The sequence below is a fragment of the Citrus sinensis genome, chromosome 6 (assembly GCF_022201045.2).
Source record: "Citrus sinensis cultivar Valencia sweet orange chromosome 6, DVS_A1.0, whole genome shotgun sequence".
In the NCBI taxonomy this organism is placed as follows: Eukaryota; Viridiplantae; Streptophyta; class Magnoliopsida; order Sapindales; family Rutaceae; genus Citrus; species Citrus sinensis.
The window spans coordinates 22,006,481-22,025,139 of record NC_068561.1 but is presented as its reverse complement, the minus strand read 5'-3'; the positions used below and the strand labels follow the sequence as shown (position 1 = coordinate 22,025,139).

The window sequence follows — 18,659 nt, the reverse complement described above, 5'->3', positions numbered from 1 at the left end:
AGTATTTTGATAACGTTATCTTTTACTGATTGGGCTATCCTCCCGCGCGGATCTCGTTTACCGCCCATCAAAATCATATATATATTTTTTAAACCTTTCCATAATCTGATCGGGCCGGGCCGGAGTCTTATCGGGTGGGTATTTTCTGACAAATTGCCTTGCGTGAGTTGCGTCCATCAATTATATGAGACGGGTAATGCCCGAATATCTGGATCACACTTTTGATGCTGCGATTCAGCACATACTAACGCACAAACAACCCTCACTCCGTATCCGGACAACGGTGGTGTCCAGACAAAAAGAGTTTTGCCGTATATAAAAAGTGACAAAATGACTTTTAATATTCAAGCAGCCCCCTAATGTTTGGTGGAATTGTTTAGTAAATGAGTAATAACAGAGAGAGCCAATTCCAATCCTTCCTTTATAGGGATGGCAATGGGGAGGGGAGGGGAGGGGACCAATCTCCCCATACCCATCCCCGATATTTTGCATATGTCCCCGTCCCCTCCCCGTCCCCGTCAGAATTACTTGAGAGAATCCCCATCCCCTCCCCGAATAATAACAGGGGATCCCCGAGGGTCCCCGGTCCCCGAATAACTAATAGTCTAATACATTATTTTTATTTTCGATTTTAAATTAATCATATTAAAATAAAAAATTCAGATAAAAATAAAGTTCAAAATATATCTTACATTAATATTGATCCATTACAAAGTCACATTCAAAATATAAATTATTAAAATAATTATAAAACAATGAAAATAATATAAGTAAAGTAACTTATAAGTGCAAATATTAATAACTGTATAATATAATCACAATGTAAAATAAACTCATACTGTTATTGTAAGCTCGTAACCAACTTTGACAGCACATTAAGGCCTCCAATGTGCTTGGATGAAGTTTGTTACGGTGTGGGCTCACAACTCTACCACCGATGCTAAAAGCTGATTCAGAAGCAACTGTTGTAATTGGAATTGTCAAAATATCTCTAGCAATTCGAGCTAATGTAGGATACCTATTAGCATTTAATAATATAAATATTTTGATATTTATTATTTTTAACAATATTTATAATTTTGTTATTTATTTATTAGTAATTTTAAAAATAAAAATAAAATTAAAAATTAAAATGAGGAAATGGGTAGGGGATGGGGATTCCACCTCATCCCCGTCCCCTCCCCGCATAAAAAATTGGGTAAAAAATTTTCCCCGTCCCCTCCCCGAAAAAAAAATTGGGTATAAAATTATACCCGTACCCTCCCCGAATGGGGAAAATCCCCGAGGGTACCCGTCCCCGTGGGGATTTTTGCCATCCCTATTCCTTTATCTCATATTGGGCCAAAAAAAAAGAAAAAAGAGGTAATATTCTAATGCATAAATTTTAAGTTTGAATTTATGACAAAATTATTAAAAATTTTATCTTAAAAAAGTTGAGAGGCAAGATTCGTTAGTGTAATGCTTTTTTTTTTTTTAAATTAAAGTATGCTCATAAGTTCATTCTTAAATAGTTACTAGTTAAGTTATACAATACAGTGAAGTTGAAGGACCTGAGTGTTAGTTTGCATGGAATAAAATTATATTTATGCACATGTAGAAAAATACAAGAGAGGGAAAGGCTGTGAGGAGTCTGGAAGAGTGGAGACCGGAGAGGTTGTTGGTCAGGTACAGGTAAGATCATATTATTAGTGGCCATTGTTACAGTTCATGGGGTGAGCGATTGAATACTTTTCAAACTTTTTTTTTTTTAGCGGCCATAATAAAAATTGAACGCTGTAGTAAGTGGTTCTTGCCAACCATAGCAATAGCAATAGCAATAGCAAATAGCAATTAGCAAATAGCAACGGTAGGGTAGGCTTCTTTCTTCATCATTATCTTTTTTCATTTCATTTATTTATTTTTTATATTCCACTCACCATTTTCTCTGGTGCTCATTCATAGCATATCCTTTTAGCTTTCTTGAAATAACTCACCCCATGGTTTCTCTCTTTTTGCTCCTTACTAATAATGCTGTGCTGAGAGTTCTCTGACAAGCTTTCTCTGATTTCTGGTATCAGGATTCAGCTACAGAGAGTTGAAGTTACAGGGGCCTCAAAATTTTCTTTTTATCCAAAAAAAATAATTTTTACAGCATGTCTGTTACATTGCTGTGGGTTGTATCACCTAACTCACAATTGTCCAATTGCTTCGGGTTCGTCGATTCAGTTCGAGAGGAAAACAGGCTGTTTTATTCATCAAGATTTCTTTACCAACATCAAACCCGGACTGCTGTGTTTAATTCTAGACCTAAGCAGTTTAATAATAGTAATAAGCAGAGACGGAATTCTTATCCTTTAGATACAGATTTGAGGCATCCTTGCTCATCTGGAATCGACTTGCCTGAAATATCATGTATGGTTGCTAGCACTGCTGGAGAAGTGGCCATGTCTTCAGAAGAAATGGTTTACAATGTTGTGCTCAAGCAGGCAGCCTTGGTTAATAAGCAACCAAGTGGGGTTACTCGTGATCTTGATGTGAACCCAGATATTGCTTTACCCGGAACTTTAAGTCTGCTCAGTGAAGCTTATGATCGTTGTGGAGAAGTTTGCGCCGAGTATGCTAAGACATTTTACTTGGGTAGTTAGCCCCTGCCTTCTTTCATCAATCCTTTTAGTATGTTAATTTCAAATTCGGAGTGGAATCTTGTATTCGTAATTCTTATTTGCTCGTCTTTTTGAAGGAACTTTGCTGATGACCTCTGAAAGGCGAAGGGCTATATGGGCTATATATGGTTCGTGACTTTGATCTTAAATCATAATGCGACTTTCACTTTACATTTTTCTCGTTATCCTGCATATTCTGTTTTTGAATTTTGAGGCTTTCTAGGATTAGAATATTAAAGGATTAGCGTAAACCTGAAAAGAGAATCTTTAAAAGTTAAAGGAATTTGGAGCTTGTGGAAACCTTGGACCCATTTTCAAACAAAGTAATTTAGCTTTTGTTAATAGCACATGATAACCTTTATTGTCTTCGTTCTAGTTAACAATTGTCAAGTAAGAATCTTTTGTGTACCGAGTCTTATTGATAGGAACTTCTGGCTTTTGGTGCTGTACTGTTAAACCTGAAGTGCCACCCGGCGAGCATGTCTGTTTGGTTTCCCAACTTGTGTTACTTGTTAAGATTAAAGGGATATAAGTTTTAATCAACTGCTACCACGTTGTGAACTGCCTCCACCACATTACAGTTAGTGCTCGAGAATGTCATCTTAAAGTGACCTTCTATGTGCTGCTGGAGTTCTTGTTATCTGACTTATGGCTTCCTTTTTCCAGTCTATGGATAATTCACCCCTAAGTTGCACCTCTTTATTACAATAAGGTTCCATCAAGAGAAATGATCAACACCAACCAGGAAGTTGGATGTTGTATCATTAGCATTTTGAATCTCATCTGTACAAGGTGGTGAATGTTTGTTTCCCATAATTTTGGCTAGCAGGATTGTTTTGTTGTCTGGGCAGCAGGTCATACTAGTAAGAGAACAATTGGAAGAGTAATTCATTAAGGTATAAGTTTAATTTAATCACATATAGTCACGAGACCCTGAAAATGTCCGCAAATCAAGGGAGAATATGAGGAGGCCTTAAGGAGAATTTATATAGGTCTACATGTGCTATCAGAAAAGTTCTAAATTTTCTTTTCTTACTTTCCACTTGGGTAAGATGGAATAATACAAAGAATAATACAAAGAATACTGAAATTATTCAATAATGGACTCAATAATACAAAGAATGGCCTTTCTGAAACTTCATAAGAATGATTTCACCATATTGGTTATGAACTTTGGTGGCAAGAGAAGTTTATCAGTTTCCTCTGAAAGATTGTAAAATGAAATGCTGCTCTGGAACTTTTTTTGCTCTTTTTGTAATTTAAGGGACAATTGGAACTTACAGCATTGTTGTCGATTTTGGCAACTTCCCCTTGAGGTGATATCAAAGGGAGATTTCTATATTTTTTATTGGAATGTTGGGGGTGGGGATGGGGAGGAGAAAGAAATCTATCTATTCTGAATGCTTGGAGTCTCCTTGCAAATTCTGTAGTAGTCATCTCTACTCCAAACATATTCCTTCTATCCTTTCTTTCCTTTGTTACCCTTAATATGTTTGTTGTGTGAGCAATTTCTGTTGCTGCATGAAAACCATACATTTAAAAACATATATTTCCTTTCTCTATTTAAAACATATATTCCTTTCTCTAAAAAAAAAAAAAAAACCTTTAAAAGCATATATTTCCGTTCTCTATTGTTTCTCATGTTTTCTTCAATTTCAGTGTGGTGTAGGAGGACAGATGAGCTCGTTGATGGGCCTAATGCTTCACACATAACTCCAACAGCTTTAGACAGGTGGGAGTCCAGGTTGGAAGACCTTTTCCGGGGTCGTCCATTTGATATGCTTGATGCTGCATTATCAGATACAGTAACCAAATTTCCTGTCGACATTCAGGTTAGACTATGTTTTCAAGATCAAATTAGATTTTAACAAAATGGTTGTTATAGTACTCTCTCTACTCTCTTAAGTGTACTTGTATTAAATTAAAATAAGGAACAACTTCTGCTTTCTAATTGGTTTTTAAAACATTAAACCTTGATGCATAATGACAGACCTTATTTACATTTAATTGAGTCATGCCATTTTTGCATTTTCAATTTATCCAGGAGACCGAAGATGTGATGAGGTGATGCTACATGCTTACTAAGAACAATTCCGTTTCTCTAAATTGCTCCATTATTTATTAGGACTCTTGAAGTTAACAGATAGCAATAGTGAATTTACTTCAATAGTGAATTTACTTATCTGAAAACAAAGTTCTGCATGCTACCCTTCACAATATTCAGACAAGGGTTTAATAGGCCTGCGATATCTAAATAAAGGATGCAGTTTATGACTGAACCACCTCCCTGCAACGTTATCTTTTGTACCTTGATCTTTCTTCAGAAAATGTTCTATTAAAAGTATTTCCAGTGGACCCTTAACCCAATGCTTCTATCATTTCAGGCAAATTTAAGATACGTAAACTTATTGGTCATCCCTAATTGAAGGTTGTACCTTTAGGATCTGTTTATTCTGCAATGCTAGTATTGAACTTGTCAAAGATTTATTGAACTCTTTTTTGTTTTTGCAGCCATTCAGAGATATGATAGAAGGAATGAGGATGGACCTTAGGAAGTCAAGATACAAAAACTTTGATGAATTATACTTGTATTGTTATTATGTTGCTGGGACCGTAGGGCTAATGAGTGTTCCAGTTATGGGCATAGCACCTGACTCACAGGCAACAACAGAGAGCGTCTACAATGCAGCATTGGCACTAGGGATTGCTAATCAGCTCACTAACATACTCAGAGATGTTGGAGAGGAGTAAGTACACACTTTAAAGTTGTGGTGCTGCAATTTGTTGATTTTAAGCTTTAACTAATGCTATTGGACTCTGAACTAGTAATCTGATGGAAAAATACTGCTTTCAGATAGTTGAAAATATTAAAAATGATCACTCAGTCAAAAGTATGTTTTAATTTAATGATCATTTCAATTTGAACCAATCAGTACATTGTTTGGAAAGCTAGGATGCTCTTAACCAGAATTTTGGTTTGCTGACTGCATGAGGCTCCAATTGTTTGACATCTGATTTATTTACAATACTATATATTCTCCGTTTGTAGAAGGTTAGTTAATCAGGTCCTAACGGTCATAAACTTTGTGTGAAGTGGCAGTTTCTCAAAAGCCACTTCATTTATTATGAAATCAGAGATTCATTGGTCTATTTGTTGTGGAACTTGAATTTTCACAGGCTGCAGGAAGTGCAACACAAACAATTCTACCATGCTTCCACCCCAACCCACCCACCTACAACCCCCCAAACCCCCTCCCTCACCCCAGCCCCCTTCTAAATTTAGTGAGGATAAATAAAGCAAAGCATTAGTTGAAATTCCTCTGATTATTTGGATAGTCTCTATGAATATCACTGTTTCATTGTATCTCCTCATTTTCCTCATCTTGTAACTATTTTTCTCCAGTGCCCGAAGAGGAAGGGTTTATCTACCACAAGATGAGTTGGCACAGGCAGGGCTTTCAGATGATGACATATTTGCTGGAGAGGTGACCATTAAATGGAGAAACTTCATGAAGAACCAAATTAAGAGGGCAAGGATGTTCTTTGATATGGCTGAGAACGGTGTGACCGAGCTGAGTGAAGCTAGTCGATGGCCGGTAAATAATCACAACTCCTCTGTAATAGTTGGGATCGATGATTGTAAATAATGCAATTAAAGCCTGTTGGTTTTGAACGTTACAGGTATGGGCTTCATTGCTGTTGTACCGGCAAATACTGGATGAGATTGAGGCCAATGATTACAACAACTTCACAAAGAGAGCTTATGTGAGTAAAGCCAAGAAGATAGCTGCACTACCAATTGCATATGCAAAATCCCTCTTACGCCCGTCAAGAATATATACCAGTAAGGCTTAAACTGAACATTTAACATCAAAGTTTAGAAGCATATATAGTTGAAACGGATTCAAAGTGGAAAAAAAAATGAAAATGATTGCTTGTATATTAGGAATTGTTGGTATGCAGCATGTATTTGATGGTAAAGTTAGAATAGTGAATCCAATTCACAATCCAAGGCCGATGCCCTATTCAATATTGTAGATTCATTATTTTGTCCTCCCAAGATTATACCGTGCAACAATGTGGCCCGTATAAAATTAATCCTCCAAGATTAACGAAGTGAAATAGTAAAAAACGCAAAACTCAATAATGAGAACGGAGGGTGTGGTAACCATATAAATTTGTCAAGCCATAATGCATACAAGAGTTTGTATGAATTGCCTGTACAAGTAACCCTGTAACAGTATAATCATAATGTAAAGACAAGCCTATCAACGTATTTATAATGGTGTTTTCTAAATTTTATATCCGGAAGGGAAAATCTTTTTGTACCCGTCAAGATGTACTGCCATTGCAATTATCGATGGGTTCGCTCTTGGAATTAACATACTATTTAATCTCAGTCATTAAGAAAATAAGAGTGCATGTGTAGTCTTCATAGTACTTACTCGCTTTCAACTTCCAAACTTTTATATAAAAATCAATCTCAGACGCAAAATAATTTTTTTTTTTTCATTTTTGTTAAAGATTTATTGTTGAGATGGTAGCCGATTATTATGATAACTATGAGAGGATGAATGTTGAAAGCCAAAAATATAACCGGAGAAGTGGCAATCCGACAGTCAATCTGAGTCACAAAATATTAAAATAATCAGCACTTAGCTAGTGAACTTCAGCAACATTTTATTTTCATTTATGGTTCTTGAAGATAACAGTAATGACAGCCAGCCGAAATAACAAAAACAATGACCGATAAGAAAAGTAATTTAGCAACAATAGTGCAATAACACACTAAAAATTAGTTAATGAGCAAGACTCGCTAGTTTCTTCCAAGCCGGGCGGCTAGAAATTTTGTCCCACCAAGCATTAACATGCTTCCTCTGTGTAACCAAATGGGCCATTCCAGCTTCGTTCATCAGATATCTTAAGGCTGGTAGGTGACTCAGATCAGCCAATGTGAAGCTGTCCCCAGCAAGGTAGTTGCTTTTAGATAGCCTCTGCTCGTAAATGTTCAAAACTGCCTCCAGCTTTTGCTCTAAATTGTGGACTAGGGCCGTGTCACTGCGCTGCCCCATTCTGGGTAGAATAACAAGCTGAAGCACCAGGTTGAACGCCAAGTCATTTAAATTGTGTGCTTCTACTTCGAGCCATTGATCCACCAAAGCTTTCTCTTCTAGTGTGTTTCCAAGTAGGTTTGGCCCTTGGTTTACATACTTTGCTGCGTAGTACCTTATGATTGCCCTCGACTCTAGAATATGATAATTTAGTAAAAGCGAGCGTTTATCAAACACTTTAATTTTTGTACTAAGGTAATTAGTATACTAATATATCATCATAGTCTTACCAAAAAGCTTGAAATCGCCATCCTCTATTACTGGAACTTGCCCAAACGGCTGCAACAATAATTTAAATTTTGTATGAGATGATGTATATTAATAGAAAGCACAAAGAGGCCTATATAAAAATTACAATTAGCACAGTTTAGATAGAGCTAAAATTTATTTTAAGCATTGCATCAACGTAAAATTAATCTTGTATAATTTGAAGAGTTTTAATAGTTGAACCAATTCTAGAATCCATTAAAATTCGACTAACATAAAGAAACATAAACAATGCAAACAAATATTACAATACTTCGCGTATCACCTCAAGAGGAGATTTTACCTGTCGAAGAAGAAACTCACGCCTCTTATGCTCGCCTTCGTCGAGATCAACCTGCACAATCTCAAATTCGACACCCTTTTCAAGAAGGCAAGCCAATGCCCTTTGTGGGCAAGCTGCCTTAACTGAACCATACACTTTAACAACCATTATCAATTTTTTTTTTCTTTTTACACTTTTTTTTCCTAAGATTAACACCCAGGGCTTTACTTGAATGGAAAATAAGACATTTCCTTTATGAATTTGTTGCTTTTATTTAAGCCTGAACTGATCTATTTATATATATAGATGTGAAATAGTTTGGACGTTGAATAAGGAAGATGGGAGTTGACGGTGCTATTAACACTATGTGGTGGTTTATGGGGGTTGCCGCATGCCATTATTATCAACCGGGGGTTGTCACATTAGTGGTGGATTTTACGGGGGAAACTTGTGGCATCTTTTGTAACCATTTCATTTCTTCAATTTTGCATTACATGCCATAAAAAAATTTTGTTATATGGAATGAAACGACGAATAGTGATATTTTTATTTGTATAAATGAGATGGTCCATTTGATCAAATAAAAAATATTTATACTTAGGTACGTAATATTATTTTAAAATAATAAAAATATTTATTTTTTAAGTAATTGATAACAAGACTAGATAATTAAGAAATTTTTTTTTTAAGTATTGATTAAAATTTTTAATTAAATAAAATATCATAGAGAATTACGTAGTTGTTGAAAATTTGAAATGAAAAAAAAACCGGTCTCTACGAAAGGGAAAAAGAAAAAACCGGTCCAAACCCCGCCCGAACCGTCATCTATATGCTATGTTCTTATTAGTTACCAGCATTGATGTTCTAACCAAATTAAAATTGGGCACTTCTGTCCGAGAGAAAAAGATAAAAATAAAATAAAATAACCCTAACGAAACGACCAAGCGAGGAAGAAGTAGAAAGACCCGCAATTCCACATCATCCCCTGGTACGTCGACGACTCCTTTTCACCTGAATCGCCAATTTAGGGTTTTAATTGATTTCTGATTATCTAAGTGCATGATATTATTATTGTTTCTGTGAAAAGCTTGTGATTTTATTATTAGCTGATGGTTTGGTTGCTACTATACATGTATCAAGATCCTCTGCTGTGTTTTGTTTTAAGAGAGATTGGAAGATGGGTTGTTTCTGAGTTTGTGGAAAAGGATTCAAAGTTGTTAAAAAAAAAAAAAAAAGAACGCCAAGGTCAAGTCGTGGGATTATTGCTACTTGGTTCATCACGGGCATAACTGTCTCTGTTTGTGCATATATTTACAGGAAGTGATTTTAAATACTCCACTTGTGAAACTTCTGAACGATCATCAAGAAGCCTTTGCAGGGGTTTACTGCTGAGACTTGCAAGAAATGGATCCTGGTCGCTATGGCCTTCAGCAAGGATGGGATAATAACAGCGTAATTGTGGTTTCCTCCTTAATAATCACCTATGTGGGATGATAATACCAGAAAAATTTTAGGGCTCATGTGATGTGATTGTCCATTTTTTTTTGGTCATCTCATCCTTAAAGAATAATGAGAGAGAGCCGTGGGGCAGTGAGGATATGGACTGGATTTCCCTAACCTCCTATCATGATTGTTTTTGTTGCTGACATTACTTATTCTCTTGAATCCACAGGCTCTGGAGGGGTATGGTGCTATCCATGAACCAAATTTCCGGTGAGTTCTGAATGAAGCTTATCATCATCAAAAAGCTTTTTTAGAGCTCATGGGTAAAAGAGTTTCCTTTGGGAGTTTTTGTATGGTTATTAGTGTATATCTTTTATGCATGATGTATCATTAATGCTTACTGAATATTTTCTTTATAATTGTGCTAATTTTTTGGTTATCATGTGTTTGGTGTGCGTAATATTGCATTTTGCCTTTTTTTCTTCTATCCCATCATATGTCATCTTGGCAGGGTTGGTGGTTCATACGATGAGAGGAGGTTTTTAGATGAAAGGTACTCAAGAGACAACATATACCCAAGAAATGCCTTCCAGAGGGAGAACTATCCACCGCCACCTGTTGGTCTTTGGCCTCAATCAAGAAGGAGAAATTATGAAGAAGATTATTCACTTGATAGGGAATCCAGGCGACATGAGAAACCTTACATTGATTCATACCATGAGATGGATGCTTATTGTGGCCACGAGATTGATTCTTTTCCGGAATTTGATAAGTTCCGTGATGGCTATCGCAATATAGAAAATTATCGTGATCATGGTTTTGAAAGGCCTCCCAGGTTTGGGGGCCGTGACCGTGATGATTATGATGATTATGACTATAGATCCCGTTCTTCCCATCAAAGTAGGGAGGATAGCCGAGAGGGGGATTGTGATTTTGGTCGTCTTAGCTATGATTCTGATTATGACAGAGGCAGCCGAAGAGATGGTAGTTGGAGGAGACATGAATCCCGTGATAGAGAACGTGATAAGAGATGTTTGAGTCGGGAAAGAGAGTTGAGTCCACGTAGAAGGCATGAGCACTCTGCATCCCGATCTCAGTCTCGATCTAGGTCTCGTGGACGTGATGATCGTCCTAGATCGCGGTCACCTCGTGGTCGAAGCCATGGTAGAAGTCATCGAGAGGACAGCTATGATGATGGTCGATATGAGCGAATTGAGAAGCGAAGGGACCGTGAAGAGAGGCGTCAGCGGGAGCACTATGCTGTGGTATAGTTTTGATGTGTAATCTTGCTTATTTTCTGGAGTTTATGATTGTTATAGATGATAGCCAGAGCTCTTTGTAAGTATTCTGTTTGCTTGCAGGCCCCATCAGGCACTATTGTTGTGAAGGGTCTTTCTCAAAAGACGACTGAAGAAGATTTATACCAGATCCTTGTATTTTTACTATCCCTTCTTGTTTTGACTTCTCTCTATCTTTAATTCTAGTTATCTTAGCACATTTACTCTTCTCTTTTAATTTATTCAGGCTGAGTGGGGACCTCTTCGCCATGTTCGTGTGATCAAAGAGCGAAATTCCGGCGTCTCACGTGGATTTGCCTTCATTGATTTTCCTTCTGTGGTACTCCTTCCTTCTTCTTGGGTAAATTTGACAATATTTTGTTTCAATTTTGACGAATTGACTACAAGAGAGGCAATTGTTGTGGAACAGGGAGCAGCACGTGCAATGATGGATAGGATTGGGGATGATGGTCTTGTTGTGGATGGCAGAAAGCTTTTCTTTGAGTACAGGTTTTTTTTTTTTTGGTGTTTGGGTCAGCCAACCATATTGGTGTGTGTCACTTCAACTCGTTAGACTTCCATGTTGCTAGTTCCACATTAAGATCTCGATAGATCTTGTAACATCATCATATGAAAATGTGGTTTCGTGCTATGTGTGAAATTCGGACAAACATTAACTTCTTTTTCAGCCATAAAAAATTTGCACCATCAGTTTTGTCTTTTAGTGCTCTAATAATGCTTATTTCCCATATGCCAATGCAATGATGTGTAACTTTATGCTAAGCATAAATCTTGCCGATTTGAATCGTGTTATACTGCAGTAGCAAGCCAACTGGGGGTTCAGGTGGGCATTATGGTCAAGAAAGTGCTATGGGAGCTAGGCATTCTAACCATAAAAGCACAATACCATGTGATTGGATGTGCACCATTTGTGGCTGTGTGAATTTTGCTCGGCGTACGTCTTGCTTTCAGGTTTGTTTTCTGTTCTTTTCTGTGACCTGTTTACTGCTGCTGCTTTTCTTTAGATGGTTTAGGAGCATGGTATTTTTTAATTAACCTCTGCATGTAATGGTGAGAATTGTGAGCACGTAACACTGCTTGGTGATCGGGTATCAAATGAATTATATGTTCTGTGTGTCTTGTTGAGGGCTAATGAAACTTAACAACGTTAGTTTGACAATTTTTTAAAGTATTTGTATAAGATCCATTTTCCCTTTGATGCAGTGCAATGAGGCAAGAACTGATGATGCTCCCCCAGCAGAAATGAATTCATCCAATCCAATACCTCTGGGGAAGAAAGGATCGGACACAGGTTGGTCTAATACGTTACTTTTAGAAGAATAATTCCATGCATTTGCTGCAAATTACTAAGTTGATATGTAAGCAGGTCCCACTCATGTTCTGGTTGTTCGTGGATTGGATGAGTACGCTGATGAAGAAATGCTTCGTTATGAATTTTCTAAACACGCTCCAATTAAGGTAACACTTAAAGTGATCAAATATGATTTCAGTTTCTTTTCCATCTAGCATGAGCAGTGATGTTATTGGTTTGACATGCAGGATCTTCGCCTTGTCAGAGACAAGTTCACTCATGTATCTAGGGGATTTGCATTCTTACATTTCCATTCGGTATGTCCATCATTAGCTGGTAACTGGTTTATATATTCCTTTTTGTCTCCTGTATTCCATGCTAAGGTTGGTTCGGGTAAAAGTTACATGATAAATGTAACTTATACCCTTCCAAGAAAATTGTGAGGAACTTGTGGTTTTGAAGCTGTCAATACTATTTGTCTTTATGGGTGCATGGTATGTGACTAAGAATTTATTTTATTTTGGGCAGTGTATTCTTCAAAAACTTCTATCACTATTTTATTAATTCTGAATTTTGATGGTATGAGATAATTCTATGGGAATAGAAGCAAAGAATATCAAGGGTTCTAAAATTTACCTCCAATAATGCAACAACCAAACCATAAACAAAATATACATAATTTTGGTTTGAATTCTTTTGAAAATTTTCCTGTTATTCATGCTCAGTATTTCCAAGGAATTTCTTTAGGTGGCAACTCTTTGTACCATGATCTATTTGATAAAATTAATCATGTTTATTTAAATAGGAGGATAATGATGACAACATATCATCCCTGATTGAAATGGATCCCAGAACCAATGGGACTTGTCTTATCATTGTCTTCTGCTCATTGACATTGAGAATCTAAAAAGATTATAATTCTGATTAGATGTGATCATGAGGATTTAGTTTGTGGGCGCAATGTTAATTAAAGTTTAGATTGACCCAATTATGGCAGATTACTCTGTAATTTTTGGTAAAAAACTTGTAGGTAGGAAGGGAATAAGAAGCTGCGTAGTATGGTTGCTTGCTAAAACTATCATGTTATATGAACTAATGGAGGTATGCCGTCTGGTGTCCTGTAGGTTGAGGATGCTTCTAAAGCTCTAGAAGCAACAAATGGAACAACTCTGGAGAAGAATGGGCAGATACTAAGAGTAGCTTATGCAAAAAGCATTCTTGGTCCAGGATCAGGGATGTCAGCATCTTCACAGTCAAGTAGTCTTGCTGCTGCGGCAATTGAGGCAGCAGCATTTTCCCAGCAGGTATTTTACATCGGTTGTTTATGTAATATTTGATGTGTAATCTATATACCTGTTCTGAAAGCCAAATATATAATGTCAAAATATCAAAAGTTGACATGGATTTTTGGTAGAATTATAGGAGTGAACCTGCGGCTACTATTTTTCTCCAAGAATAAGGGGAACATGTTCAATGTGTTATTGTACGACTGTGCAATTTATTATACTAGGATTGTCTTCTAATATTTGTTAAGACACTAAACTAAACGTTTATGTTTTTTTCTTTTTTGTTTAAATTTTCCCTACCAATTTCTTGAGTACCACAAACTTTGGCCGCCAATTAAACTTGTTATATCATAATTAGTAGAAAGCACAGGTGCAGGCAGAGGTATCCTTGGGGTCCACATCAATGAATTCTGAGGGCAATTTATGGTCCCTGGTTTCTAATAAAATATTAAGTTATAGAAAGCAAAGTGGGAAGAGTTACTTGATAGTTATTCGTGGACTTTAAATGTTGAGCAAATCTCATAATCCTTGCTTTCATCCCTTTAGTATGATGCTGTTGGATGGGCACCAAAAGAATATAATCCAGATGACAAGCAGCCTACTCGCGGCCAGGAGCAACGCAGTGACGGAGATATGGTTCAAAAGGATGGTTTGGCTTTGCAATCCGGCTTTGTATGGGATGAAGCATCTGGCTATTACTATGATGCTGCTTCTGGGTTCTACTATGACGGAAATACTGGTTTGATTCTTGTTCAATTGCATTTTATGGTAGATGAAATGTCCTGAGTGGAATTTTACACTTACCCTTGATTCTGTTCTGTAATTGTAACATGCAGGTCTTTATTATGATGGTAACAGTGGGATTTGGTATTCCTATGACCAACAAACGCAGCAATATATTCCTTGTACTGATCAAAATGACAACAAAACATCTGGTAACGGATCTGAGCCTTCCAAGCAAGTGGATGGTGGTTCCAAAAACAGGAAAGTGGTAATCTCTGCACCGGCTGCAACTGTTTCATCAGTGGAGAAGCCTGCATCACTACCAGATGCTGTACAGGCTGCTGCAACAGCAGCAATAGCTGCGGAAAAGAAAGGGAAGGAGAAGTCAAAAGAGGTGAAAGTCGTTTCAAAGAGCACTATAGTGGCTAACAAAAAGAAGTTAAATAATGCAACAATGTGGAAACAGTGGAGTCATGATAATCAACAATCCGCTTCAGCTGATGATAGACCTGGTCCAGCTGGTCAAGCCTCAAAGACCAAGTTCAAATCTGATTCGGCTGCTACAAAAGAGAACAATGCGTTTAGTTCCGGAGCTGCCGCATCTACGGCAATTCCCCAGGCTGTTGGTTTGGATTCTCCAGTCAAGTCAAAGCCTGTGAGTAGCACCTCAGGAGGAACTTTGATGGGGGTCATAAGGAACTCTGGAAGGGGTTTTCAGCCAGGATCATCTGGTGGTCTTTCTGCCTCTTCAACTGCTCCGCCATCAAGTGCGGGATCATCTTCATCAGTGAATTCTGATACAATTACAGCTGTGACTCCCTTCAGAACTGATGCATCGGCTCTAGGTTCTTATACCCCACCCGTGGCAACTGGGAGTGGTAAGAGAAGGTTTTCTGAAATGCCACTACCTCCTGCCACTCAAAAGGAACAACCTCAGACTACCTATAGGGATCGTGCAGCTGAGAGGAGGAGCTTGTATGGTTCATCATTTTCCGCTGGAGATGATCTGCCTGATGTTGGATCCGGAGATTCAAGTAAGATTCCTTAGCAATTGCTTTTGGGTGGCATGTTCCTTGATGCCGAATTAAGAACTCATAATACATGATGGACCCTTACAGTCGGTACATTTTACATTCAACTTCATTATTAGGTTTGTTAGTCTGTTAGATAATGGTTCTTTGTAAGTCTTTTAGTTATCCAACTTGATGGCTCCGGTCTATGCTTTATCTCTCAGTATTTATATTGACTTGTGAGAAATTGTCTCTGCTATCTTCTTTTGGTGAATTTTCAAGATCGAGATTTTGCTTTAAAAAAGGGTTCTGTGGATTCAATGCCTTTTCCCCCTGGTGTTGGAGGACGCGGGTTTACTGCCGATAGTGTTCAAAGTTATGAGGTGATTACAGCCGACAAAGCCATTGATGAGAACAATGTGGGGAATCGAATGCTACGGAGCATGGGCTGGCATGAAGGCTTGGTATCATCTCTATCTTTTGCACTTGAATGATAATAAATAAATCATCATCCTTTATTTAGTGTATGTGGGATTTTGGTGTGTTGGTGAATACTTATTTGGTAATCTACACCCAAATTATATTTGATAATCACTTATTTGTGGTGACTGTCAGTGTTAGGTCCAAAAGAACAACTCCAGTAGGCTATGTTTGGTAAAAATAATTTGACGACTCAAAAATTGTTTGGGGTTAGATTGTCAAATAATGTGATTATTTGAGAATCCACAATCCCAAACATGCACTAAATACATTTTGTGTGGTTGGCTTTGCATGTTAATGTCATTTTATTACAGGACGTAGTATTTTACTTGTTTATGACCCTTCTTTTTACATTGAAAGTTGAATGGCATATCAGTAATCAGTTGGCAATTTGTTAAAGCAAAAATCATGAAATTCTAACAATTGATTGTTGTGGTGGTATTTTTCTGGCCTTGGATTTTGATATGATGCCATAGGGATTAGGCAAGGATGGAAGTGGAATGATAGAACCGGTCCAAGCACAGGCCATGGACAGCAGAGCAGGACTGGGGAGTCAGCAGAAGAAGGTGGATCCTAGTCTTGAGGTGCAGGCAGGTGATAGTTACAAGACACTCATTCATAAGAAGGCTCTTGCTAGGTTCCGTGAGATGTCGTAGGAAGCTTCTTGCTTCCATTTACAAGTCATGTGATGTGAACGGTGAGCAGACTTTGTGAATGTTTCCTTTGTAGAAATTAGCTTCGTTTTTATAGAAATTTGATTATTTAATTTAAAGTATGTGTGATAGCATTCCTTCTCCCGGAAATGACCAGTCATATTTTTGAAAAACAAAACAAATGCCATGGAACACAGCTTACTTTGTGATATGATGGTTTCAATGCTTCATCAAGGGTGTAGACATAAATCAAAGGATATGTTAATTATTTCAATATGAAACCGCCCGTTATTTAGGAGGTAGTTTCTGAAAAGGGGATCTCAACTAAGGACAAGATGGCTTTATAATGTTCACATTTACAAATTACTGTACTTCCATTAACTTTCGCTCTGGACATCCTTTATGAAATCTTCTCAAGCGTTTTTTCGAACAGAAGTTTTGTATTTTCTTTGAAATTAATCCTTAATTTTCTTCCTAGGGAGATTGTTCATCAGTTTTTTTTTTTTTTCCTTTTGGAATTAATATATAGCACTTACTTTCTTATTGTTTTCATAATATTCAATCATTTCCTTCGCACTAAAAAAATTAAAAAATAAGAGAATAAATGTATCAACTGTTTGATATTTAAACTTTGGAATATGAAATATATATTTATCATAAGAAAAATTATTTAAAAATAATAGAAAGTAAAAAAAAATCTTATTCGCAATAAAAAAAAATCTTATTATTTTTCTTTTTATTTACAAAGAAGCTTACATTTCTTACTTTTAGTTTTTATTTTTTTTTATTTTGATTTCAATTTATATGATTTATTTAGTTTATAATAAATATAAATAAAAGTGTATTTAAAAATTATGTTGACATTGTAAAATTATAGTGACATGGATTATTAAATATTATGAAAACAAAAAAAAAAGATAGTATATATTCATTTCAGTAAGAAAAATTGGCAATCTCCTCCTTAAATGCACATTTATTTGGCCTTAATTTTAACAATGTTGCTCCTGCTTGATAGCTTTCTACTAAGATTTGACCACATCTTTTTTTTTTTTAATAAGTCAATTCGCTTTCAGCAAGTTTAGCTCCATAAAAAATTGCCAAAAGCCTTAATCAAGTTTACAAGGAAAGATTAGAATTGTGAAAAATATGAAGAGGGGAGTATAGAGTTGTTGAAAGAACATATTGAAATTGAAATAACTAAAGATGGAAGAGCAAATAAAAATAAAAATTACGCATTAAAAAGTTAATAAAAATAAATAAAATCTACTCATTTGTTAGCGTTTAAGTTATGAGGTACAATAACTCTGTCAACATTGTAGTCATAGCACTTTTGAGAGAGGGAAATAAGAGATATTAAAATACTATGACAAATTTGCAACAATTTAAAAGTTTAGGTGAAATGTAAATTTTATAATTTAACTTCAAACATAAGGAATTTAATTTAGTATGTGCAGTCCCGCACTTTATGGTGTACGTACGACTGTGCATCTGGTGACCTCTCATTGGGAGGATTTGTTATGGAGCCTAAAACCCTCAATAAGAACTTGCAACATGTGACCACGCGCATTAAATCAGATCTGTAAACATGATATTTTTAAAAGATAAAAGAAAGTACCAAAATAATTACACATAGAGAGTTTCAACTTACATTTCCGTAAGTGTGTGTATTTTTTTTTTCTTCATACAAATACGTTATTAAGTCATATAGTTTAATATAATTAATGCAGACACGTTATTAAATTATATGACTTTATAATTAATTAAACACTAATTTTATTAAATCATGTAACTTAATATTATATTCACATTAAGAGAGAGAGAGAGGAACGCCCTCCCTTGAAAAGAAGACTCTCCCATTGTCCATGTATCTAAGTAATATTATTGAGATTCAGTTCAGGAATATTTTAGTGTCATCCCATGTGACAATGACAGATGGAATTGCAAGTTTAGCTCGTAATCCCGCAGTTGATGGGTCAATCACTCAATCGACCCAGCTGTTGTTGTGGTCTTCTTCCCCGACTCGAATTCTGATATATCTTCAAGTTGGCAGTCACCTTACTTGAATATAGGAAAACAAAAAAAAAAATTGTTGGCACTAACATAATAATATTATAAAGGTACGACGGCTAGCCGTCACCAACTCAGCAAATTAATCAAATCATTTTTCTTTTGGGAGGAATAAATCAAATAACT

The 18,659-nt window shown here is 36.4% G+C and overlaps 3 protein-coding genes across 7 annotated transcripts; 2 read left to right on the top strand and 1 right to left on the bottom strand.

Annotated features, from left to right (window-relative positions):
* The first annotated feature begins 1,517 nt into the window (after positions 1-1,517).
* On the top strand, positions 1,518-6,688 carry LOC102578001 (phytoene synthase). 4 transcript variants are annotated; one of them, XM_006481880.4, is made up of 7 exons: positions 1,518-1,671; positions 2,058-2,616; positions 2,720-2,770; positions 4,302-4,474; positions 5,154-5,389; positions 6,046-6,238; positions 6,324-6,688. In XM_006481880.4, exons 2-7 carry the CDS (start codon positions 2,133-2,135, stop codon positions 6,495-6,497), a joined length of 1,311 nt encoding a protein of 436 aa, XP_006481943.1. In that variant the 5' UTR covers positions 1,518-1,671; positions 2,058-2,132; the 3' UTR covers positions 6,498-6,688. The 4 variants fall into 4 exon arrangements, with proteins under 4 accessions (XP_006481943.1, XP_015386935.1, XP_052298887.1 ...); XM_015531449.3 differs by lacking the exon at positions 1,518-1,671 and adding an exon at positions 1,705-1,846; XM_052442927.1 differs by lacking the exon at positions 1,518-1,671 and adding an exon at positions 1,724-1,851.
* Positions 6,689-7,441: 753 nt separating this feature from the next.
* LOC102625825 (glutathione S-transferase F12-like) lies at positions 7,442-8,450 on the bottom strand. Its single transcript, NM_001288852.1, is given in 3 exon segments — positions 7,442-7,887; positions 7,984-8,032; positions 8,304-8,450. Coding segments are annotated over 3 exon segments (642 nt in total).
* Positions 8,451-9,103: 653 nt separating this feature from the next.
* Positions 9,104-16,675, top strand: LOC102625364 (SUPPRESSOR OF ABI3-5). Of its 2 annotated transcripts, none has more exons than XM_006481878.4 (16): positions 9,104-9,270; positions 9,600-9,734; positions 9,955-9,995; positions 10,237-10,990; positions 11,087-11,158; positions 11,250-11,342; positions 11,433-11,512; positions 11,827-11,974; positions 12,227-12,314; positions 12,390-12,481; positions 12,563-12,631; positions 13,439-13,618; positions 14,147-14,339; positions 14,437-15,357; positions 15,616-15,797; positions 16,290-16,675. In XM_006481878.4, exons 2-16 carry the CDS (start codon positions 9,687-9,689, stop codon positions 16,467-16,469), a joined length of 3,141 nt encoding a protein of 1,046 aa, XP_006481941.1. In that variant the 5' UTR covers positions 9,104-9,270; positions 9,600-9,686; the 3' UTR covers positions 16,470-16,675. The 2 variants fall into 2 exon arrangements, with proteins under 2 accessions (XP_006481941.1, XP_006481940.1); XM_006481877.3 differs by having other exon boundaries at positions 11,824-11,974.
* The last annotated feature ends 1,984 nt before the right edge of the window (positions 16,676-18,659 follow it).